This window comes from Notamacropus eugenii, chromosome 3, assembly GCF_028372415.1.
Source record: "Notamacropus eugenii isolate mMacEug1 chromosome 3, mMacEug1.pri_v2, whole genome shotgun sequence".
Classification (NCBI taxonomy): Eukaryota; Metazoa; Chordata; class Mammalia; order Diprotodontia; family Macropodidae; genus Notamacropus; species Notamacropus eugenii.
The window spans coordinates 34137636-34159466 of NC_092874.1; the positions used below are offsets into that span (position 1 = coordinate 34137636).

Consider the following 21831-nt stretch of genomic DNA (forward strand, 5'->3'; position numbering starts at 1 on the left):
ATATGACCAAGTGAGGCTTGGACTGGGACCTATTATTGGCCAGTCAACGAGAGTCAGAGTGATTTGGATTTAAGACATGGTCCATGTAAAAAGAAATCTAGCTCCTAAAACCCAAGATATCTTGCTAAGTTTCAGAGATCAAAATTTATATTCTTTTAGGCAGAGCACTTGTGGGTAAGGGTATGATTCCCTATGTAGACAGAGGCAGGGGGAGAGGGGTGAAGGAGGGAAGGAAAGAAAGCAGGAAGAAAGGAGCTGCATTGCCCAAATGGAACTGGACAGTTGGGTCCCCATTGGGGCAGTTACTACTATTTGCAGGTTACTGTTTGTCCTTTGTTCTCAGAGAGAACCATGACATCAGGGAGAGATGTCATGACTTGCAACTGAATTGGATTTAAGTGAGGGAGGCTACTAGGGGGAAGAAGAGCTAGAACACTTGAGGTTTCTTCTTTGTGGAAGGATTGGCTGCTGGGCAATGGGGCTGGGGGTGGAGAGGAAGTTGTGTGTTTTGTAGAAGGAGGAGATGACTCATAATAAGGTCATCTTCTCTTTGAAAATCAGGGCTGGACAGAGGAGGTGATATGAGCGTGGGGTGAGTTAGGGGGATGTGGTGCCAGTACAATATTGACAGCACCTACGGCGGCCATGAACATCCTGGTGCAATTCTGAATCACAAAATACAACAGACTCCCCACGTGAACCAAAACATTTATCCAGACACCACAAAGCCAAATTCATATAGTAACAAAAATGTATATACAATAACAATTGTGTATGCAGAAAACAGCCTTCTTCCTTGCTAGGCTTTCCACAAACAAGCTCCCTTAAACTAAATCACAAGCAAGCTTTCTCCTAGGAGCCAGCTGCCTGCAATCTTTCCTATAGCTCCGACTGCTCTCTAACTTCCTCTCAGCTCAGTTCTAGCTCTGCTTATTCCAGTTCCACCCATTCCACCCACCACAGGCTCCATGTGACTCAGACTTCCATGTGACCAAGGCAGGTCATATGGGCCTATTAATGAATGGGAAAGATCTTTCCATTTAAGTTACCATTACAGGGGAGAACATTCACCTGGGTTGTTGTGCTGGGAATAAATACAACCTAGAAAAATGTGGGGTTTCTAGGCTGTTACTTGTTACTGCTAGAGAAAAGAGGAACAAAGTGGGTTTGATCTATCACACATTTATGTTGCCCAATCAACAAGGTAATACTTCTACTCCTCTCTATCCCATTCACCAGAGCAGCTGCTTCTTCTCTCCTATCCTCAAACTTGCTACAATGCCACCCTACACATGAACACTCAGGTAAGAATCTCATCTCACACTTCACCAAAAAAACTGAGACCACCTGTCACTTCCCTCTTTTCTAATTTTCATAATCAACTTGAGACCATGAACCACTATCTCCTCTTTAGTTCTAATCCCTGAAGAAGAAATGGCCTTTTTCCTTGCCAAGACCAACTTATCTTCATGAACTTTCAGCCTATCCATTTTCATTTTCACCAGTAGATTTTCTCCACTATCACCCCTCATTTAATCTTCAATCTTTCCTTATCTCCTGGTTCCTTCCTCTTTGCCTAGAAAATACCTAGGTCTCCTATATACTTAATAAATTCTCCCTTGGTTCTACGTTCCTATATCTCTCCTGTCCTTAGCAAAACTCCTTGAAAAAGTCATGTATACTGAGTCTTTCTACATCCCCTCTCCTCTTTTTCTAAATTCTCTGCAATCTAACTCTCTACCTTATCATTCAACTGAAACTGCTCCCTCCAAGGTTATCAAAGATCTCTTTAGGATCTACTAGGATGTTCTCAGTCCTCATTCTTTTTGACCTCTCTGTAGTCTTTAACAGTGTCAATCCTGAATCCTAAACTCTCTCCTCTCTGGGTTTTCATGTTGCTGTTTCTTGATTCCTTTTGTACCTTTATGACTCCTACTTATCAGTCTTCTTTGCTGGACTTTCATCATGTCATAATCACTAATAATGACTATACCCCAACTCTCTGACCTGTGTCCCCTTCTTTTTCCTTTGATGATCTCATTAGTTCCCTAAGGTTCAATTATAATTTCTATCCAGATCATCCCTAGATATTATCTATTCAGCCCTATTCTCTCCTGAGTTCCAGTGTAAACTCACCAAGTGCCTATTGGACATTTCAAACTGAATATTGTGTAGGCATCTCAAACTCAACATCTAGAACATAGAGCTCATTATCTTCACTTCCAAAGCCTCCCCTCTTCTCCACTTTCCTATTACTATAGAGGGCACCACTATGCTTGAAGTCACCCACTTTTCAACCTTCGTGTCACCCTCTGGTCTTTGCTCAACACACATAATCATTCTATTGTCAAGCTTTATCGTTTTTATCTTCACAATACCTTTTTTATGTATCCCTTTCTCTTTACTCACATAGCCACCACTCAAATGCAGGCCTTCATCGTCTCTTGCCTAGACTATTTCAATAGCCTCCTAATTGGTCTTCTCACTTGTTTTATTTCTCTCCAATTCATCCATCATCCCATTGCTAAAGTGATTTTACTAGAATGCATGTCTCACCATGTCATTCCCCATTCCCCCCTTCAATATACTGGAGTGGTCCCTATTATGTCTAGGATCTAATATAAATTTCTCTGACATTTCAAGGTCTTCTTACACATTATTCCCTTCTACAGTTTAACCATAGTGGCCTACTTGCTTTTCCTTTTATACAGTACTCCATCTACTATGTTTTCACTGGGCTCTCCTTCCTCACCTCTGCTTCTTAGAATTCTAGCTTCCTTCAAGACTCAGTCCAAGCACCACTTTTTTGAAGGAGGCTCTTTTCTCCTCAGCTGCTTGTGCTATTTTGTGCTTATTTGACACATACATAATTTATGTTCCTGTTATCTCCTCTAATTGAATGGAAGCTTATTGAGGGCAAAGGCTTTTTCTTTGGATTCACAGTGCTAAATACATTGTCTGGCAAATAGTAAGTACATAGTAAATGTTTGTTCAGTGAGTGATTAGTTGATTCCTCATCCATTTGGTTGTTCCCATGTGTATGGTCAGGAAAAACTTTTTTTAGTAGCCATACTCCTCTTTCAGGAACCTCTGCAATGTTGTACGGATGGATACAAAAAGCTTAATCATGTCTTCTAACAGGAGTATCAAGAGAAGTGTCACATATATGGGCTGCCTGCAACATTCTCAAGTGCTTGAACCAGATGTGATTGGGAAATATTTAATGAAATAAATAAAAATATAATAAACAGATAATGTTAATATGTGATTTTCTAAGTCAATAACTAGCCTATAGTAGTCCTTCTATACATTTTAGGCGTCCCAATTTCTATTTACATTTGACACCCTGGTATAGAGGACCTCATGATCCTCAGAGAATGTCTCTTCAACTTAGACTCTGCCCTGAATTACCTTTGCAGAACATCAGTTTCCATGTTTTATGCCTCAGCTGATGTTTATGATCAAAGGGTCCTTGAAAAAGGTTATTTCTGTGGCTATAATTTTCAAGAAATGTTAAATGATTTTGATATATAGATGGAAGAAATCTTGCTGAAAGGAAGCCTTTAAGGCAGTATTTTGTTCTGTTGAAGAAATTTTTTTTCATAATTAAAACAATAGGCACACAAACAGAGAGAGAGCAAAGATGGCAGAACAGAGGCAGGAACTCACCTGAACTCTGTCAAATTCCATTCCAAACAATTTCAAAATGATACCTCAAATAGAATTTGGAGTAGCAGAGCCAACAAAAGGTCAGGGTGAAACAATTTTCCAGCCCAAGATAACTTAGGAGGTTGGGAGGAAATGTTGTCTCATAGGGTGATAGGCCTGCTGCACAGTGGCAAGACCAGCAGTAGCTCTTGGAGGTACCAGCAGCAGCTTTGGGAGCTCTCAGTCCACAGATGTTAAGGGGCTTGGACAACTGACTGGAAAAAAGATTACAGGTGATCTTTTGCTGGCACTGGGTTCAGGACCCTGTTGCATTGCCCAGATGTAGTTCTGGGTCACAGTTCAAGGGTGAAGAGAAACTGCTAGAGACGGAGCAGGGGCCCAAGTCACAGTTACAGGGTGAAGAGTGCTTGTGGTTTTGGTCACTCACAAGGAAGTAGAGGTCCTGGTCTCAGTTTCAAGGTAGAAAGGAGCACAAGGACCTAGTCACAGTTCCAGGGACAAGAGGAGTGGGCTAGCTGCTATAGGAAACAAGCTTTCTTCCCATGTAAAAACCAGAGTACATGCCAGAAAAACAATGACTACATAATCATCTTACATAAAAGAAACATGAAAGAAAGAGCTTTTACAGTGGAAGGGAAAATGGAGGCCAGATTGACTCAAAGAGAAAATAATATACATACTCAATTGAGTATATATTACTATGGAAAGAAATAGGAGGGGAAGGGGACAAAAGAGGTGGGTGAAACTGACAGAAGGGAGGGCAGATTAAGGGAGGTAATAGTCAGAAGCAAAACAGACTTATGAAAAGGAGTTAGGAATCATAACTGTGCATGTGAATGGGATGAACACATGCAAAATGGAAGCAGATAATAGAATGGATTAAAAACCAGAATCCAACAATATGTTGTTTACAAGAAACACTTGAAAGAGAGACATGCAGAGTAAAAATCAGAGGCTAGAGCAGAATCTATTATACATCAGCTGAAGTTAAAAAAAAAGTGAGGGTAGCAATAATAACCTCAGACAAAGCAAAAATTGACTTAATTAAAAGAGATTAGCAGGGAAACTACATTTTGTTAAGAAATACTATAAAACAATGAAGTAACATCAATACTAAATATATATGCAACAAATGGCATAGCATCTAAATTCTTAAAAGTTAAATGAGTTACAGGAGGAAATAGAGTGGGAGACCTCAATTTTCCCCTCTCAGAATTAGATAAATCTAACAAAAAAAAACCACAAGAAAAGTTAAAAAGATGAATAGAATTTTAGAAAAGTGGGATGATATACCACTGGAGAAAACTGAATGGGAGTAGAAAGAAGTATACTTTTTTCTCAGTTACACATGGCATCTTCACAAAAACTGACCATGTATTAGGATTTACAAACCTCAGCAAATGCAGAAAAACAGAAATATTAAATGCATTCTTTTCAGACCATAAATTAAAATAAAATAAAAATGCCATAAAATAAAATAAAAATTATGTCCAATAAAGGGTTGTGGAGAGATAGATTAAAAATTAATTGGAAACTAAATAATCTGATCCTGAAGAATTAGTGAGTCAAAGAACAAATCATAGAAACAATCAATAATTTCATTAAAGAGAATTACAACAATGAGACAACATACCACAATTTATCAGATGCAGCTAAAGCAGTACTGAGGGGCAAATTTATATTTAAAGGCCTACATCAATAAAAGAGAAAAAGCAGATCAATGAATTGGGCATGCAATTAAAAATACCCAATTAAATGCCAAATTGGAAATTCTGAAAATCAAAGGAGAGATTAATAAAATTGAAAGTAAGAATACCATTGAACTAATAAATAAAACTAGGAGGTAGTTTTATGAAAAAAATCTGGGAGATATATAAACAAAATTACAAAACACTTTTCACACCAAGTCAGATATAAACAACTGGAGAGATACCAATTGCTCATGGGTAGGCCAAGACAACATAATAAAAAAATGACAATTCTACTTAAATTAATTTACTTATTCAGTGCCATACCAATGAAACTACCAAATAATTATTTTATAGCACTACAAAAAATAAAAATTCATCTGGAAGAACAAAAGTTAATGATGTCAAGGGAATCAATGGAAAAAAAATGTGAAGGAAGTTGGCCTAGCAATAACAAATCTCAAACTGTAAAAAAAAAAAATCTAGTACTGGCTAAGAAATAGAGTGGAGGATCAGTGGAACAGATTAGGTACACAATACACAGTAGTAAATAACCTTAGTAATCTAGGGTTTAATAAACCCAAAGATCCCAGCTCTTGAGATGAGAACTTATTACTTGACAAAAACTGCTGGGAAAACTGGAAAGCAGTCTGGCAGAAAGTAGGTATAGACTAGCATTTCACACCCTATGCCACAATAAGGTCAAAATGGGTACATGATTTAGACATAAAGGGTAATATAAGTACACTAGGGGGGGCAACTGAATAGTTTAAGATCTACAGATAAGGGAAGAATTTAGGACTAAGGAAGAGATCAAGAGAATTACAAAATGTAAAATGGATGATTTTGATGATATTAAATTAAAAAAGGATTTGCACAAAGAAAACCAATGCAGCCAAGATTATAAGAAAAGCAGGAAAACTGGGGGAAAATTTTACAGCAAGTGTCTCTGATAAACATCTCATTTATCAAATATATAGAGAAGTGAGCCAAGTTTATAAGAATACAAGTAATTCCCCAGTTGATAAGTGGTCAGAGAATATGAACAAGCAGTGTTCAGAAGAAATCAAAGCTACCTATAGTCATGAGAAAAAATACTCTAAGTTGCTATTGTTTAGAGAAGTGCAAACTAAAATAACTCTGAGGTACCATCTCACACCTATCAGATTGGCTAATATGACAGAAAAGGAAAAAAAATAAATATTGAAGAGGATGTAGAATAATTGGGACACTAATACACTGTTAGTGGAATTATGAACTGATTTAACCATTCTGGAAAGCAATTTTGAACTATGCCCAAAGGGCTATAAAACCATGTATACCCTTTGACTCAGCAATGCCACTACCAGGGGCAAAGAGATCACAAGAAAAGGAAAAGGACCTATATGGACAAAAATATTCATAGCAGCTCTTTTTATGGTGGCAAAGAATTGAAAATTGAGGAGATGCCCAACAATTGGGGGAATGGCTGAACAAGTTGTGGCATAAGATTGTGATGGAATACTACTATAAGAAATGAAGAGCAGGATGCTTTCAGAAAAACCTGGAAAGACTTATATGAACTGATGCAAAGTAAAATGATCAGAATCAGAACATTTGTACAGTGACAACAATAATGTATGATCATCAACTGTGAATGATTTAGCTATTCTCAGCAATACAATGGCAGCCTTCTGTCAAGAAGTCTATTAGCGCTATTTTTCCAACAGCATGTGCTCATATCATGTCTGTGTCAGATTTTGAAAATTTTCACATTTCAAGCTTTTTCATTATTATTATAATGAATATAATTCATTATTTTAATAATTATATTTAATATGTTATATAATAATAATGGTGACCTGTGATCTTTGGGGTAATTGTTTTGGGGTACCACAAACTATGCCTATAATAAGATGGCAAACTTAATTGATAACTGTTGTATTTTGACAGCTCCACCTATCAGGCCATTCCCCCACCTCTCTCCCTCTCCTTGGGTCTCCTTCTTCTTGTATCTCTCTCTCCTTGGGCTTCCCTATTGCCTGAGACACACCAATATTGAAATTAAGTCAATTAAGTCCTACAATGACCTGTAAGTGTTCAAATTGTTATTACTGTTATTTGGCAAGGCAATCAGGGTAAAGTGATTTGCTCAAAGTGACAGAGCTAATAAGTACCAAGTTTCTGAGGCTGGATTTGAACTCAGGTCCTCCTGACTCCAGGACCGATGCTTTATCTACTGTGCCACCTACCTGCCCCTAAGTGTTCAACTTAATGGAAAAGTCCATTGATCTATCAAACTTCACTGTTGTCTTATTTTAAGACACTGCCACACCCACTCCAACCCTCAGAAACCATCACCCTGATCATTCAGCAGCCAGCAACACTGAGGCAAGACCCTTCACCATAAAAAAGATTACTACTAGCTGAAGGCTTAGATTTTTTTTTTTAGCAATATAGTATTTTTTAATTAAGGCATGTTTATTACTTTTTTCTTTGAACATAACACTATTGCATATGTAATAGACTACATAATAGTTTAAATATAACTTTTATTTGGACTGGGAAACCAGAAAACTTGTGTCTCACTTTATTGCGATACTCACTTTATTGTTACTTGACTTATTGTGATGGTCTGAAACCAAACCCATAATATCTCCAAGGTATGCTTGATTCCTTGAGAGATACATAAAAGACAGATACAGAGATAACTAGGTAAAGAGCTAAATCTCATAAAGATTATAGTTGGAAACATAAACATAAAGGTAAGTAACTACTGATGATTCCATGATTACCTTTTTTGTTGTTATTAATAAGCTCTGAAATTATCTTCTACCCCTTTCCCAACACATGGTTAAGTATCTGATAAGTGTTTAATTTAATCTAATCCTTGGGCATCTTCACCTTGTGAATCAATCCCCCAACTACCTCATAATCTTGTAACTTTTAGGACAAATTTATTTTCTTTTTTAAAATTTAGTATCTTATTTTTCCCCAATTACATGTAAAAATAATTTTTTAAGTTAGTTTATTTTTAGCTTTCAACATTCGCTTCTATAAGTTTTAAATTTTCTCCCTTTTCCTTCTCTCCCACTCCCCAAGACAGCATGCAATCTGATATAGGTTCTATATATACATTCCTATTAAACATATTTTCACATTAGTCATGTTGTATAGAAGAATTTGAATGAATGGAAGGAACCATGAGAAAGAAAAAAACCCAAACCAAACCAAACAAATATTAGTCTGCTTCACTCTGCATTCAGACTCCACAGTTCTTTCTCTGGACGTGGATGGCATTTTCCATCTTGAATCCTTTGGAATTGTTTTAGCACCTTGCAGATTTATTTCCTTTTATCTGCGTTTGACATATAATCCAGCTGCTTTTCTTTGTTATCTTTAATTTCCCCTATATAATCAGAGTTCTGACTATGATATTAGAATTCAAATGTGGTGGCTCTACTGTACTTTCTGGTGAAGAGGTGGCTATAAAAAAATCTTTGCAGATCTCTTCCATTTTATTCTGTTTGTTGTCCTTCCATTTTAAACTTTAATGTCTTGGGGCATGGGATGATTACTCATTTGAACTTCTTACCAAACTTTTTTTTTTTTAAACTACTATACTTTCTACGGCTTTTCTTTGTTTTAAAAGGTAGTAGTACTACTCATAAGCATCCATCATCTTCATAACATTTTATTACCAAGTTTATTTCTTAAACTAGTGTTACCTTTGTGTACTATCTTTCCTTGAGTTTGGTAAGGCAAATATATGGTTACTGAAGGACTTTTTCAGGCTTTTTTTTGGTATCCCTGTGATACCAATTGATGTTAAATCTCTCCATAAAATTTTAATAATGATTATAATCATTGCTTATAATTGGTTTCTATTGTCCATTATTCATTTTCATTTTTAAGTTATTTATTTAAGTATTTAGTTCAAGATTGAGTTACTTCAACTTCAGGTCCTATTTTTTCCATTATTATTCTTTACTCTAACTTTTTATTTTTACTCTGACTTTGCTCTGACAAATCAGTGATCTGACTGTTACACAGCTGACATAAGAAATATTGCCATATCAATAATCATTATAAAAATAACTAGCACCTGCACAGTGTTCCAAGCCACAAAGTCTCATTTTATCCTCACAATAACCCTAGGAGAGAGGTGCTATTCTTATTTCCACCTTACAAAAGAGGGAATAGAGGACAAGAGAGGTTAAATGATTTATTTATGATTACATAGCCAATAAGTGTCAGGGGCAGAATTTGAATTCAGGTCTTTCTGACTCCAGGTCCAGAGCTCTAGCCACCACAGCATACCATATCTCTTTAATACAAGCATACACATCCTAATGGTGCTTGTATTAAACCATGTAAGTCTCCGCTCATTGCACTAGAAGACCTGCTCAGAGAGATAATTGCAGTTTCTGGTTGATTCCTGCATTTGTTAATATCTCTCCCCCTGTTTGCAGAATGCTATGGAGGTCTAAGGTATCGAATATTGCACAAATTCCAATCAAGGAAGAGACAAAGTTAGAAGATGACACTACATCTGAAAATTCAGCATTACGAAGAGAATCCTTAGATTTTCCAACAACAAGTGGAACTTTCCAAAAAGCAGAAGGAGGAATAACTCAGAGCATCCCACCCCTTCAAAGGTTAAGCTACAGGTTCAGAGATGCTTACAGGCTCACTATTCCCTGTTCATTATGCAACCAAGAACTTCATCCATCTCAATTTTTTGCCCATAAGAAACAGCACAAAGCAATGGCCGTGATGGGCTACAAGATGACAGCTAGAGAAAAACCAGAAAGAAACAAGCTTATAGAACAGAGGACTTCTCTAATCTCTACATTAATTGAAGCCTATTTGTATGATGAAAAAACCAGACAAAACATTGACAATGCTTGTGAGCTCCTTTGTAAGCAGCACATACCTTCCTATTACAAGATTCTTAGTAATTCTTTCAATAGTTCTGTGCACCTCAGGAAAACAGATAATCCACTAGTTAATGCTGTTGCCATCTGTGAAGACCAGAACAAGTCATGGAGACCAGTAATGGAAGACAGATATATCTTCCGGAACAGATTTGGGAAGAAATCCAACGCATGTTTTTTTGGCTTGTTTGATGGACACCATGGCTCCGTGGCAGCTGAAACCACTGCTGTAGAACTCCCTAAATTTTTTCTGGACCAACTTGCTCAATATGATTCTTCCTATAGGATGACCAAGAGAGAAAAAAGATTTGTCCATTCTTTTGACACAGTGTTTAAGGAGGCTTACAGGAGACAAGAATACTTGTTTTCTTCCCAAAAGAGAAATATTTCACCTTCAACATGTGATTATGAGTGGATACATAGGGCTTTTGCTAAAGCTTTCTGGAGGATGGATAGAGTTTTGAAACTTGGGAGGCAGGAAGTATCCAATTTCTACTGGAGCGGCTGTTCAGCAGTTGCCTGTTTACTGGAATGCGATGAACATTTTGCTAGTAGTACCTCTTGGCAGACGGACAGTTTCACTGAGGATTCAGAAATGGAAATGGAAGAAAAGAAGAGTTTTCAATTTTCCAAACAATTTGAAAGCAACTTTGGAGTATTACATATTGCGAATGTTGGTATGTAAGTTACTCAATGATAGCCAAAAGTTGGCCCTATTTTATTTCTTAGTAGGAAAGAAAATATTTTGTGAGGAAAGTAATACATGACCAATACATGCCAAACTCCAATATTATTCAGTTCAATTCCACAGACATTTATCAAGTGACTTCTGAGAGTAGGGATAGCCAGGTGGACATAATGGATAGAGTACTGGGCCTAGAATCAGGAAGACTCATCTTCTTGAGTTTAAACCTGGCCTCAGATACTTAGTAGTTGTGTGATACTGGGCAAATCACTTAACCTGTTTGCCTCAGTTTCCTCATCTGTAAAATGAGCTGGGGAAGGAAATGGCAAGCTATTCCAGTACCTTTGGCAAGGAAACCCCAAATGGAGTCAAGAAGATTCAGACACAACTGAACAATAACTGAGAGCAGAGCATTATGTTGTGCCCTGGAAGAGATGCAAATTGTAGAGATAAGACATAGTTTCTTCCTCCAAGGACACTACTGTCTAGTAGGGCATGTAACATATGCACAAATAAGAAAAACACTAAATAATTCAAGATAAGTGCATAAAAGAGGTGAAAGAAAAGAATTGTGGGAAGTCTGGGGAAAAGTTATTACTTACTGGGGTAAAATCAGTCAAGACTCTTTAGATAAGGTAGAATTTGAATTGAACTTTGGTTCAATTTGATTTGGTAGGAATTCAATAGTTTGGGATGGAGGGCAGAAAAGAGCATTCCAGACAAAGGAAAGAGTGTGAGCAAAGGCACTGAAGTGGGAACATGCAGGATGTACAGGGAGACAAGGAATAGTTTAGCTGGGCTGGACTATAGAATATTCGGAGGGCAATAATTTAAGATAAAGTTGGAGAAGTTGGCATTGGGCTAGATCATGGAGAACAAAGTATGTATTAGGGAGTATCCATTTTCCTGGTTGGTAATGGAAGCCATTAAAGGGTTTTGAGCAGAGAAGCAACATAGTCAGATATCTACATAAAGATGTAATAAGGAGAGGTGTAGGATGATTTGCAAGGGGGCAGGAAAGAGGGTGGATTTGGGAAGATCTATCAGGAGAGAGTAGGGTAGTAGCAATGGAACTATACAGGAGAGAAGAGAAATCTGGGACCGTGTAGATAGAGAACTAAAAGGATTTTATTAGAGATGTGAGGGAAAAGACATAGAAGCAGGGGTGGGGAACCTGTAGTCTCAAGGTCACATGTGGTACTCTAGGTCCTCGAGTGCAGTCTTTTGAATCCAAATTTCACAGAACAAATAATTTGGATTCAGTGAAAGGGCTGCACTTGAGGACCTAGAGGGCCACATGTGGCCTTGAGGCTGCAGGTTCCCCACCCCTGACATAGAGAATATCAAGGTTAGGAATTTGCAAGGTGAGATGAATGGCGGTGCCAATGACAAAAAAATTAATAATTAAGTCAAGAGAAAAAGCAGTTTTAAGGGGAAATAAAACAATGGTTTTTTCCCAAATATTTTATTTTTGCTAATTACATATAAAATTTTTAAAACTTTTTTTTTAAATTTTGAGTTTTAAATTCTCTCCCACCCTCCCCACTCATTGAGAAGACAAGCAATTTGATATAGGTTATACATGTGCAGTCATGCAAAACATATTTTCATATTAGTCATGTTGTAAAAGAAAATACAGAGCAAAAAAAAAAAATCACCAAAAAAATATGGAAAGTTAAAGTATGCTTTGACCTGCATTCAGACTCCATCAGTTCTTTCTCTGAAAGTGGATAGCCTTTTTCATCATAAGTCCTTCAGAACTGTCTTGGATCATCGTATTGCTGAGAACAGCTCAGTCTTTCACAGTTGATAATCATTGTAAGTTTTCCAGGTTTTCCTGAATGTATCTTGCTCATCATTTCTTATGGTACAATAGTATTCCAAATCCATCACAATCATATAGCACAATCTGTTCAGCCCTTCCCCAACTGATGGACATCTCCTCAATTTCCAGTTTGACATTGCAAAAAGAGCTGCTATCAATAGTTTTGTATAAATAAATTCCTTTTCCTTTTTGTGCGATCTCTTTGGGATAGAACTAGTAGTGGTATTACTGAGTCAAAGGGTATTCACAGTTTTACAGTACTTTGGGCATAGTTCCACAATTTGGGGTTTGGATAGATCAGGACCTGTGCTCATTTGTGAATTTCTACTGCCATTAAAAAAATAATAGGAAGCTAATTTTACCAATCAGTTTCCCAAACACATCATGCTAATAGTGTCTATTTCTGTAGTACTTAAAGGTTTACAGAGTGCCTGCCTTACAATAGCCCCCTTTTTAAAAAATTTATGCAAGTGAGAGTAGTATTATCCTAATTGTCCAAATTTGGAAACTGAGTGTCAGAAAGGTAAAGTGACTTTTCTTGGGTCATACACTGAAGTACTCAAACTTAGGGTCTTTGAACCCAGATCTATTGACTGGATCTGATGTTTCTTCCATTAATTGGACCAAGCTGCCTTGTCATATGACAAGCTGAATTGCATATATAAATGATTTTTCTTTTTCTTTTTTTTTAATAAGGACTGGATCTATTTCATTGGTAGAGATTCTAGATGAGAAAATTCCCTCTACCCATGCAGGCTGGTACCTTCTATGCCATATATATAATCTTTTTGCCTCTCCTCTTTAACATTTATTTTTAAATTTTGAGTTCTCAATTTCTCCCTTGCCCTCCCCTACTCATTGAAAAGGAAAAGAACCTAAATGTTCTAAAAGGTTTGTACCAGCTCACTTTGTGGTGGCAAAGAACTGGAAATTGAGGGAATGTCCAGCAGTTGGGGAATGGCTGAACAAGTTGTGGTATATGATTATGAGGGAATACTATTGTGCTGTAAGAAATGATGAGCAGGCTGATTTAAAAACCATAGAAAGACTTGCATGAAATAATGAAAACTGAAATGAAAAGAACCATAAGAATGTTGTATATAGTAACAGCTATATTATGTGAAGAATGATTGTGAATAACCAAGTTATTTTAAGTATTGTAAATACTCAAGTCACCTATAAAAGACCTATGAAGTATGCATAGTATGGTTTTGCTTATCTTTATAAATCTGTATCAAATGGTGGCCTTCTCTTGGGGAGGGGAGAGAGGGAGGGATACATTTTAAAACTTAAAATCACAAAAGAAAATTAAATTTAAGGAAAGGAAAAGCAAGTGATATGATACCCACTATACATGTGAAGTTATTCAGACCATGTTGCAAAAAGAAAAAGTGAGGAAATATATAAAGAGAACAAAATATGCTTCAATCTGTACTGAGTTCATTGGTTTTCTTTCTGGAGGTGGATAGCATTTTTTATAATAAGTCCTTTGGAACTACTGTGGGCCATTATATTGATCACAGCTGCAAAGAATTAGAAATTGAGGGGATGCCCATCAATTGGGAAATCAATTGTGGCATATGATTATGAGTGAATACTATTGTATATAAATATTGTACATTAAATATATTGTATATTGCTATAAGAAATGATGATGAGGATGCTTTCAGAAAAACTTGGAAAGACATATATGAGCTGATGCAAAGTGAAGTGAGCAGAACCAGGGGAACGTTGTACACAGAAACAGCAATATTGTGTGATGACCAACTGTGAATGGCTTAGTTATTCTCAGCAATACGATGACCCAAGACAACTGAAGGACTTATTGTTTTTAATTTATTTTTATTTTTCAACATTCATTTCCACAAAATTTTGAGTTCTTCCCATCTCTCCCCTTCCCCACCCCAAAACACCATGCATTCTGATTGCCCCTTCCCCAATCTGCCCTCTCTTCTATCACACCCCTCCCTTCCCTTATCCCCATCTTCTCTCTTTTCTTGTAGGGCAAGATGGATTTCTATACCCCACTTCCTGTATTTCTTATTTCCCAGTTGCATGTAAAAACAATTCTCAACATTCATTCCTTAAACTTTGGGTTCCAACCTCTGTCCTTTCCTTCCTCCTCACCCATCCTCACTGAGCAATTCAATATAGGCTATATATGTGTAGTTATGCAAAAGACTTCCATAATAGTCATGCTGTGAAAGACTATATTTCCCTCCATCCTATCCTGCCCCCTATTTATTCTATTCTCTCTTTAGACCTTGTCCCTCCCCTAAAGTGTTTATTTCTAATTACTCCCTCCTCCCATGCCCTCCCTTCTATTATCCCTCCAACCCACTTATCCCCTTTCTCCCCTACTTTCCTGCAGTGTAAAATAGATTTAACTGAAGGACTTATGATGGAAAATGCTATCCACCTCCAGAAAAAGAACTGATTATGTCTGAAAGAAGATTGAAGCATACTTTAAAAAAACTTTTTACTTTTTTCTTTCTCCCCTCCTACCTTTGGTTTGTATTTTCTTTCACAACATGACTAATATGGAAATGGGGTGTAGGGTGTTCAGGGAAGACTAGTATCTCTGATGTCATGGCTGCTCAGTCCATTTCAGGGTTGCATTACATCTTTGCTGTCCACCTGATTCAGCAAATTCTTACCTGTGACTCCAACAAGCTGTAACATGCATAGCCACCAATCACAACTTAGTAGACCATTTTGGCAGACAGACTAAACTAGGCTGAGGTTAACTGAGGGGTCTCAAACCCATTGATGAGCTAGTGGGGTTTCTACCCCAAACAAGTTTAGACTTCCCCCTGGCAGAATAAGCAAATGAGAACAATGTATTCCAACAACAGACAGGAAGGCAGGTGAAGCAAGCACTTTGGAGTGCTTAGAGCTTGGTTAGACATCAAAGATTCAAAGGCTGTTCACTGCATCCTGGGCCATTGCCAGTTGTCTTGACTATTGTCTTGCCACTGGACTTTAATGACTGGAAAAAAAAGTGAGACTGATCACTCTGCACAAGTGCCTCACTTAAATACAATTTATGTGGGAGTCAAGACATCACCCATACCATTTTTACCTACCTCAAAGTCCTGTGATGATAGGCAAATGACGAAGCAGCAGGTACAGACAGATACAATGGGAACTGTAGTCACAACTCTACACACAGGTGGCCCAGGCCATAGTGTCATCTTCTCACTGGACTGAGGCAGCAGTGGAATTTAGCAGCACCCTGGGTGTCTGAGGAGCCCTTTTTAAGGACCACACTGCTCTCCTCCTGGCATGTGGAAGGGGCTAGCAAAGGTGCCTTAAGAATTATCTGCTTCAGTCAACTGTAGCCTTCTAGGTGAGTCAGGCAGGGAACCTATCCTAAGGTTGAAACACAAAAAATGTACAAAAATTTTTGTGAAGATGTTTCCACTTATCATCAGTACATGGAATGTGTGGATGCTCATGGACAACACAAAATTCAGTAGACCTGAAAGACAAATAGTTCTTGTTGTGAGAGAACTCATTAGGTATCACATTCAGACAGCGGACTTGAGTGAAACAAGGTTGGCAAATGAAGGTCAAAGTTGGAGTAGGATACATGTTTTTCTGGAGTGGTTTCAGTGAAGGGAAGTGTTGTGAGGCTGCTATAGTTTTGCAATTAAAACTAACTTAGTCAACAAGCTTGATCCTTAGCAAAAGAAGTGAACAGACTCATGATGACTGTCATTTGCAGGAAAACACCATATGCATCGTCAGTATGTATGCTCCCACCATGATGAACTCTGGAGACCTTCATCATCAATAGACCAAAAGAGAAGTTTATAATTCTGGGCAACTGTAATGCCACAGAAGGCACAGACAATCAGACATGGCAAGGAGTCCTAGGGAGGAATGGAGTTAGAAACAGCAACAGCAATGATCACTTACTACTGAAGACCTGTGCATGTCATGACCTTCTCATCACCAACACTATCTTCCATTTACCTAAATGCAATAAAACTTTGTGGATATACTTTTGTAGCAAACACTGCCATTTAATAGACTATGTTATTGTAAATAGAAGAGACAGGCAGGATGTGAGTGACAAAGGAGACATGGGGCACAGAGTGCTGGACTGATCAGAGACTTATCCTTTCTAAGACAAATATCTGCGTTCAACAAAAGCAGTGGCCCCAAGGCAAGATGACTACAGGGAAGAGTTAATGTCAACATATTAGAACCCTTCTCCAAGTGTGAACAGTTGGTTGCTAACTTGGAGGAAAAACTGATAAGGGAAAATGTTGAAAATATGATTTCAGATTAAGAAACAAGGCCAGAAGCTTTTAGACTCTATAGAAGTATTCTATCTATGTATCATGAAAAATTCCTTCAAGAGGAGGCTTAAACAACACTGGACATAGAAAACAATGAGTACCATTGCAAAAAATGAAATCCATGTCATCTTCATAGGAAGTGACTGGTTACTGATATGGAGTAGCATCAGAATCAGCTGTTTGTAGGTAGTCATACCACTGACTTGTTTTTTTTTTTTTTTTTTTTCAAGGAAAATTATCTTTTTTTTTTTTTTATTAATTTTTTTATTTTTTTTAATGTTTAACAATCACTGCCATACAATTGCGATTTTATCCCTCCCCACCCACCCCCCACTACCTCCCTCCCTCCCCACGACTGCATACAATTCTGTATAGATTTTACATAAACTTTCCTATTGAGTATATTTTCACTATCGTCATGCTGTGTAGTCAGACTAAGATAAATGAAAGAATCCGTATAACAAATCAGAACATGATACACAAACAGATACACATACACAAACATGATCTGCTACATTATGTGAGTGACTTCCATATTTCTCTCTCTGAGTGTGGAAGGCTTTTTGCCTTGAGGTCCACCATTGGGATTTTTTTTTTTTTCAGAAGTTCTTGTGTTATTACAAAAATCTAAGTCTACCAGAAAAAACTCTCACACACTGTGGTTGTTGCTGTGCATAAAGTTCTCCTGGTTCTGCTCCTTTCACTCAGCATCAGGTCATATAAGTCCTTCCAGGCCTCTCTGAAGTCTTCTTGTTCATCATTTCTTATGGCACAATAGTACTCCATTACATTCATATACCATAATTTATTCAGCCATTCCCCAATTGATGGACATCCCCTTGACCACTGACTTGTTAAAACAAATAGAAAAGTAAGAAAATCAGAATAAAGATGGAAAGTTGCAGTGTAATTACAACAGTTCCAATTGACCTACTCAAAGTGGTTATACTGAAAAATGCAAAGAGATAAAGGAAAAGACATTGGCTTCTACCCAAGTTGAACTAATGTAAAGCAAAGCACTATATTAGGGAAGCCAAAAGTTTAGAAGTTACCTGAGCCAGCAAACACTTCAGCTCCTTGCCAAGCAGAAAGTCATGGTAACCAAAGGCAACCTAAGTTTAAAATAAACAAAAAATTATTTTCGAAATCTTAATAACGAAGATGGAAAAAAATTTAGAACATTATTGCTCTAGCATTACTGGTCAGAAAAGTGATGAACAGGGGAAGGGGAAAATGAGATCGCAGAAAGCCTGCCATAAGACCCTTTGACAATAGAATCATCTTATTTGGACTTACATCTCAAATCCTTATTCTGCATGGGGAAGTGAAAATGGTACTAACGAAGATCAAAATGAGGAAAGTAGATGAAGAGGAAATCCATGCTGGAAGAGATAGAACTTTGAAGGCACTTAAGCATTATCTCAGTTAGAGGAAAATATTGAATTACTGAGGGGGTGGGAAATCACTATCTAAAAAGAGGGAAGATAATGAGTCATGTGCTGTTCTGATACCCATAAAATCCTTATCAGCATGACATATACACGTATGGAGGTTATCCAAAATGAAAATATAAAATAATTCATTGTGCAGTATGTGTGAACCTGAGTTCTCAAAGAATTATTGGCTTGGAAAGTTTTACTGTAGGTAGGCTTTTGCAAATGATTTCCTATAGCTGATTACAACTTCACAGCCACATATTTATCTGAAAAGTAGAAAATACAGCATCTCAATATGTTCCTCATTTGATTATATTACTCTGACTTTTATAGTGCCAACACAATATTCACAGCGCCTACGGTGGTCATGAATATCCTGGTGCAATTCTGAATCACAAAATACCACAGACTCTCCCCATGGAAGACAGGGCCAAAACATTTATTCAGACACCAGAAAACCAAATCCATCATAGTAACAAAAATCGATACACAAAAACAATGCAGAGAATAACCCCATCCCCAAGCCTTCTCCCTGTTAGGCTTCCGACAAACCAGCTCCATTAAACAAACCACAAACAAGCTCTTTTGCTCACACCAGCCAGCTACCTGCTTGCTTGCATCCTTCCTAGTTCTGATTAGACTCTGACCAATTTCCTCTCAGCTCTGCTCTAACTCTGCCTCTTCCGGTTCCACCCATTCAGCAAGCACCTCCCACATAGGCTCCTTGTGACTCAGACTTCTCTATGTAACTTGGCAGGTCACATGGGCCTATTCATGAATGGGAAAGATCTCTCCATGTAAACTACCATTAGAGACTTGAATCATAATGCAGACTTTAAAGGTTTTTCTCAAAACATTTCCTATATGCATAAATCAACATTGTATTAGATTGCTTGATGGATGTAACAAGAGGTAACATCATTCAAGGTGTTTGTCAATGAAGATGTAATGGAAGAGGGATTTCCTTTAGAAGCTAAACTCTTCCAAGATGCTTCTGTCTGCAGACTGACATCTGAGACCATAGCAACACAGATCTAGGACTGAAAAGGATACTAATCTAGTCCAAAGGCTTCACTTTATAGAAAAGGAAAGGGAGAGTCAGGGAAGATAAGTGATTTGCTTAGGGTCACACAGATAGCATCAGAAATGGGATTTGAACCAGCTGTCTCCTGAATCCAGAGCCAGTGGCTCATAAGGTTACAGCTGAAAGGGAACTCAGAGGCAATATACTCTTAACCTTTTTGTTATGGACGAAAAAAGTAGAATTCTGGGAGGTTAAGGTCCTGTGCCAGTCACAAAGGTAGTAAACAAGACTTAAACAGGATTTCCTTAATGAAAACTGTCACTAATCAAGAATTAGGCCTAACAATCCAGAACCAGGGGAAATCCCAAGTGGAAAACAGATACTTTATATCCAATTGGATATAAATATCCAGTTGGATGAGAGCCAATCACTGAGTTGGTAGAACTGTACATATTTCTTAAGACAATGAACTGGGCCTAGAAAGTGAGTAGGAAGAAAAGAGGCTGAATTTCATTAAGGAAACTGTGAAGCAAATTCAATGATCCCAAGGCAGTTCTTGAACAAAGCCTCCCTTTTAAATGGCATATAGATATGAATTATGGAATACAAAAATTGCCAGAGTACAAATTCTACTTATATGCAAGTTAGTTTTAAGCTGTTTGGTTGCCCTGTGTGGTTACATTTGCTCATGGTCAGTAACTAGTATGTTACAACCGGGTCTTCCTGACTCAAAGGCCAGTTTTCTATCCACTACAGCACACTCTCAATATATAACAAACCACTAACACCCTTCCCTTTTCCGAACACAAAAGACCCTTCTCCTGCCACAGTTCTATTCCTCAGTCTAATTCCTCAGTCTAATTTTTAGACTGACTTGCTACACTTACTGGGAATGTTAGTCCTTGGCTAGCAGGAAGCAGAGGGTCTTCATTCAAATCCTGGCTCTTCCACATACAAGGTACATTACTTTGGGCTTCACTTTTTTAGATGTAAAATGATGGAACTGGGAGTACATGATTTCAAAGGCCCTTCCAAACTTAATATTCTCAGATCTAAAATTGCAGAACTGTTACATTTCTAACAGCATATCATACTGTTTTTTAGGAAAACAGTTTCCATGAAACTTTGCTAAGAGCTAGTGACAATTTGACAGGTTACCAATAAAAAGGTATTTTCATTAATTTCATTATATAATGGCATGTCCTGCAAGGAGGCCAAGCTACTAGAAAAATATTTTGGGGTCAAAGTTTTGTGTTCAGTTATATTATACTGAATTAGAAGCAAAATTTAAAAATATGCTAAATGGCTTTTTATATTATAAAGTGCTTCACAGTTTCCAAAGTGCTTTCAAGTATATTCATAGATATTCAAGTATAGTTTGTCACTTCTACATCAATGATTGTCCTTAACTTCTGTTCATTTCAATGAAAGTTAAGCTCTGCATACCACTAGTGATAGTTCCCTTAGTTAATAAAAGCATTTCAAAAATATTAATACAATTTTAAAATCATTTAATTATCCTCTTTACAAAGTTGATATAAATAGGGAAAAAATCTCAAAAATAGCTGAAGCAATACTGTTGTTCATTTTACAAAATCATGATCCTGAGAAGGATGTAAATTAAAATTTATAAACAGAAAAATTTGAATGCACCAAACTCTTTCAAGGCATCCCAAAATAATATTTAAAGTTATTTAGTAATAGAAAATAATCATCCCTCACTACTTTATATTTGTGTTGAATTTTCTTAAAAAATACCGTACATTTTCTAGATGTTACAGCTTATGTTTGTGAATAAGGTAATGAACATTAACAGGCTGGAAATATTTTAACACTGTTCTCAAGTGATCTATTAATTTAACCAATTATTAAATTTGCCAAAGCCACTAAAAATTGACCTTTCATACCAAGGAAAAGTCAGTTGGATTATTAACAAAAATAACAGGAGAAACAATCTATTTCATTGATCAGTAGCAAACTTAAGATTTTAATCATGGACTTTTTCATAAAAATTTGAGTTTTACATTGAATTAAATGTGGAAGCTATTACTTTAACCTTTGCTAATTAGCATCTTTTCTATAAAAGGATTCTATCAAAATATTCTAAAATACTCACAATTTCAGAATGACAATATATTTTAAGAATTAGTGCTGGAAGAAATCTTACCACTGAATCTGCCTTCTTTAAAAGGCATCAAAAATCTGAGTGACTTGTCTTAAGATCCCACAGCTGAGTAGTAGAGAAGCCAGGATTGGAATGAAGATTACATGGTTGATGGGG

General features: G+C 37.1%; 1 protein-coding gene across 3 annotated transcripts in view; it reads left to right on the forward strand.

Annotated features, from left to right (window-relative positions):
* Positions 1–21831, forward strand: part of PP2D1 (protein phosphatase 2C like domain containing 1) — a 33345-nt gene that overhangs the window by 9874 nt on the left and 1640 nt on the right. For all 3 annotated transcript variants that reach the window (XM_072651217.1, XM_072651216.1, XM_072651214.1), the window contains exon 2: positions 9809–10950. In XM_072651217.1, coding sequence (XP_072507318.1) covers positions 9810–10950 — 1141 coding nt within the window. In that variant the 5' untranslated portion in view covers position 9809. The remainder of the gene's footprint in view (positions 1–9808; positions 10951–21831) is intronic.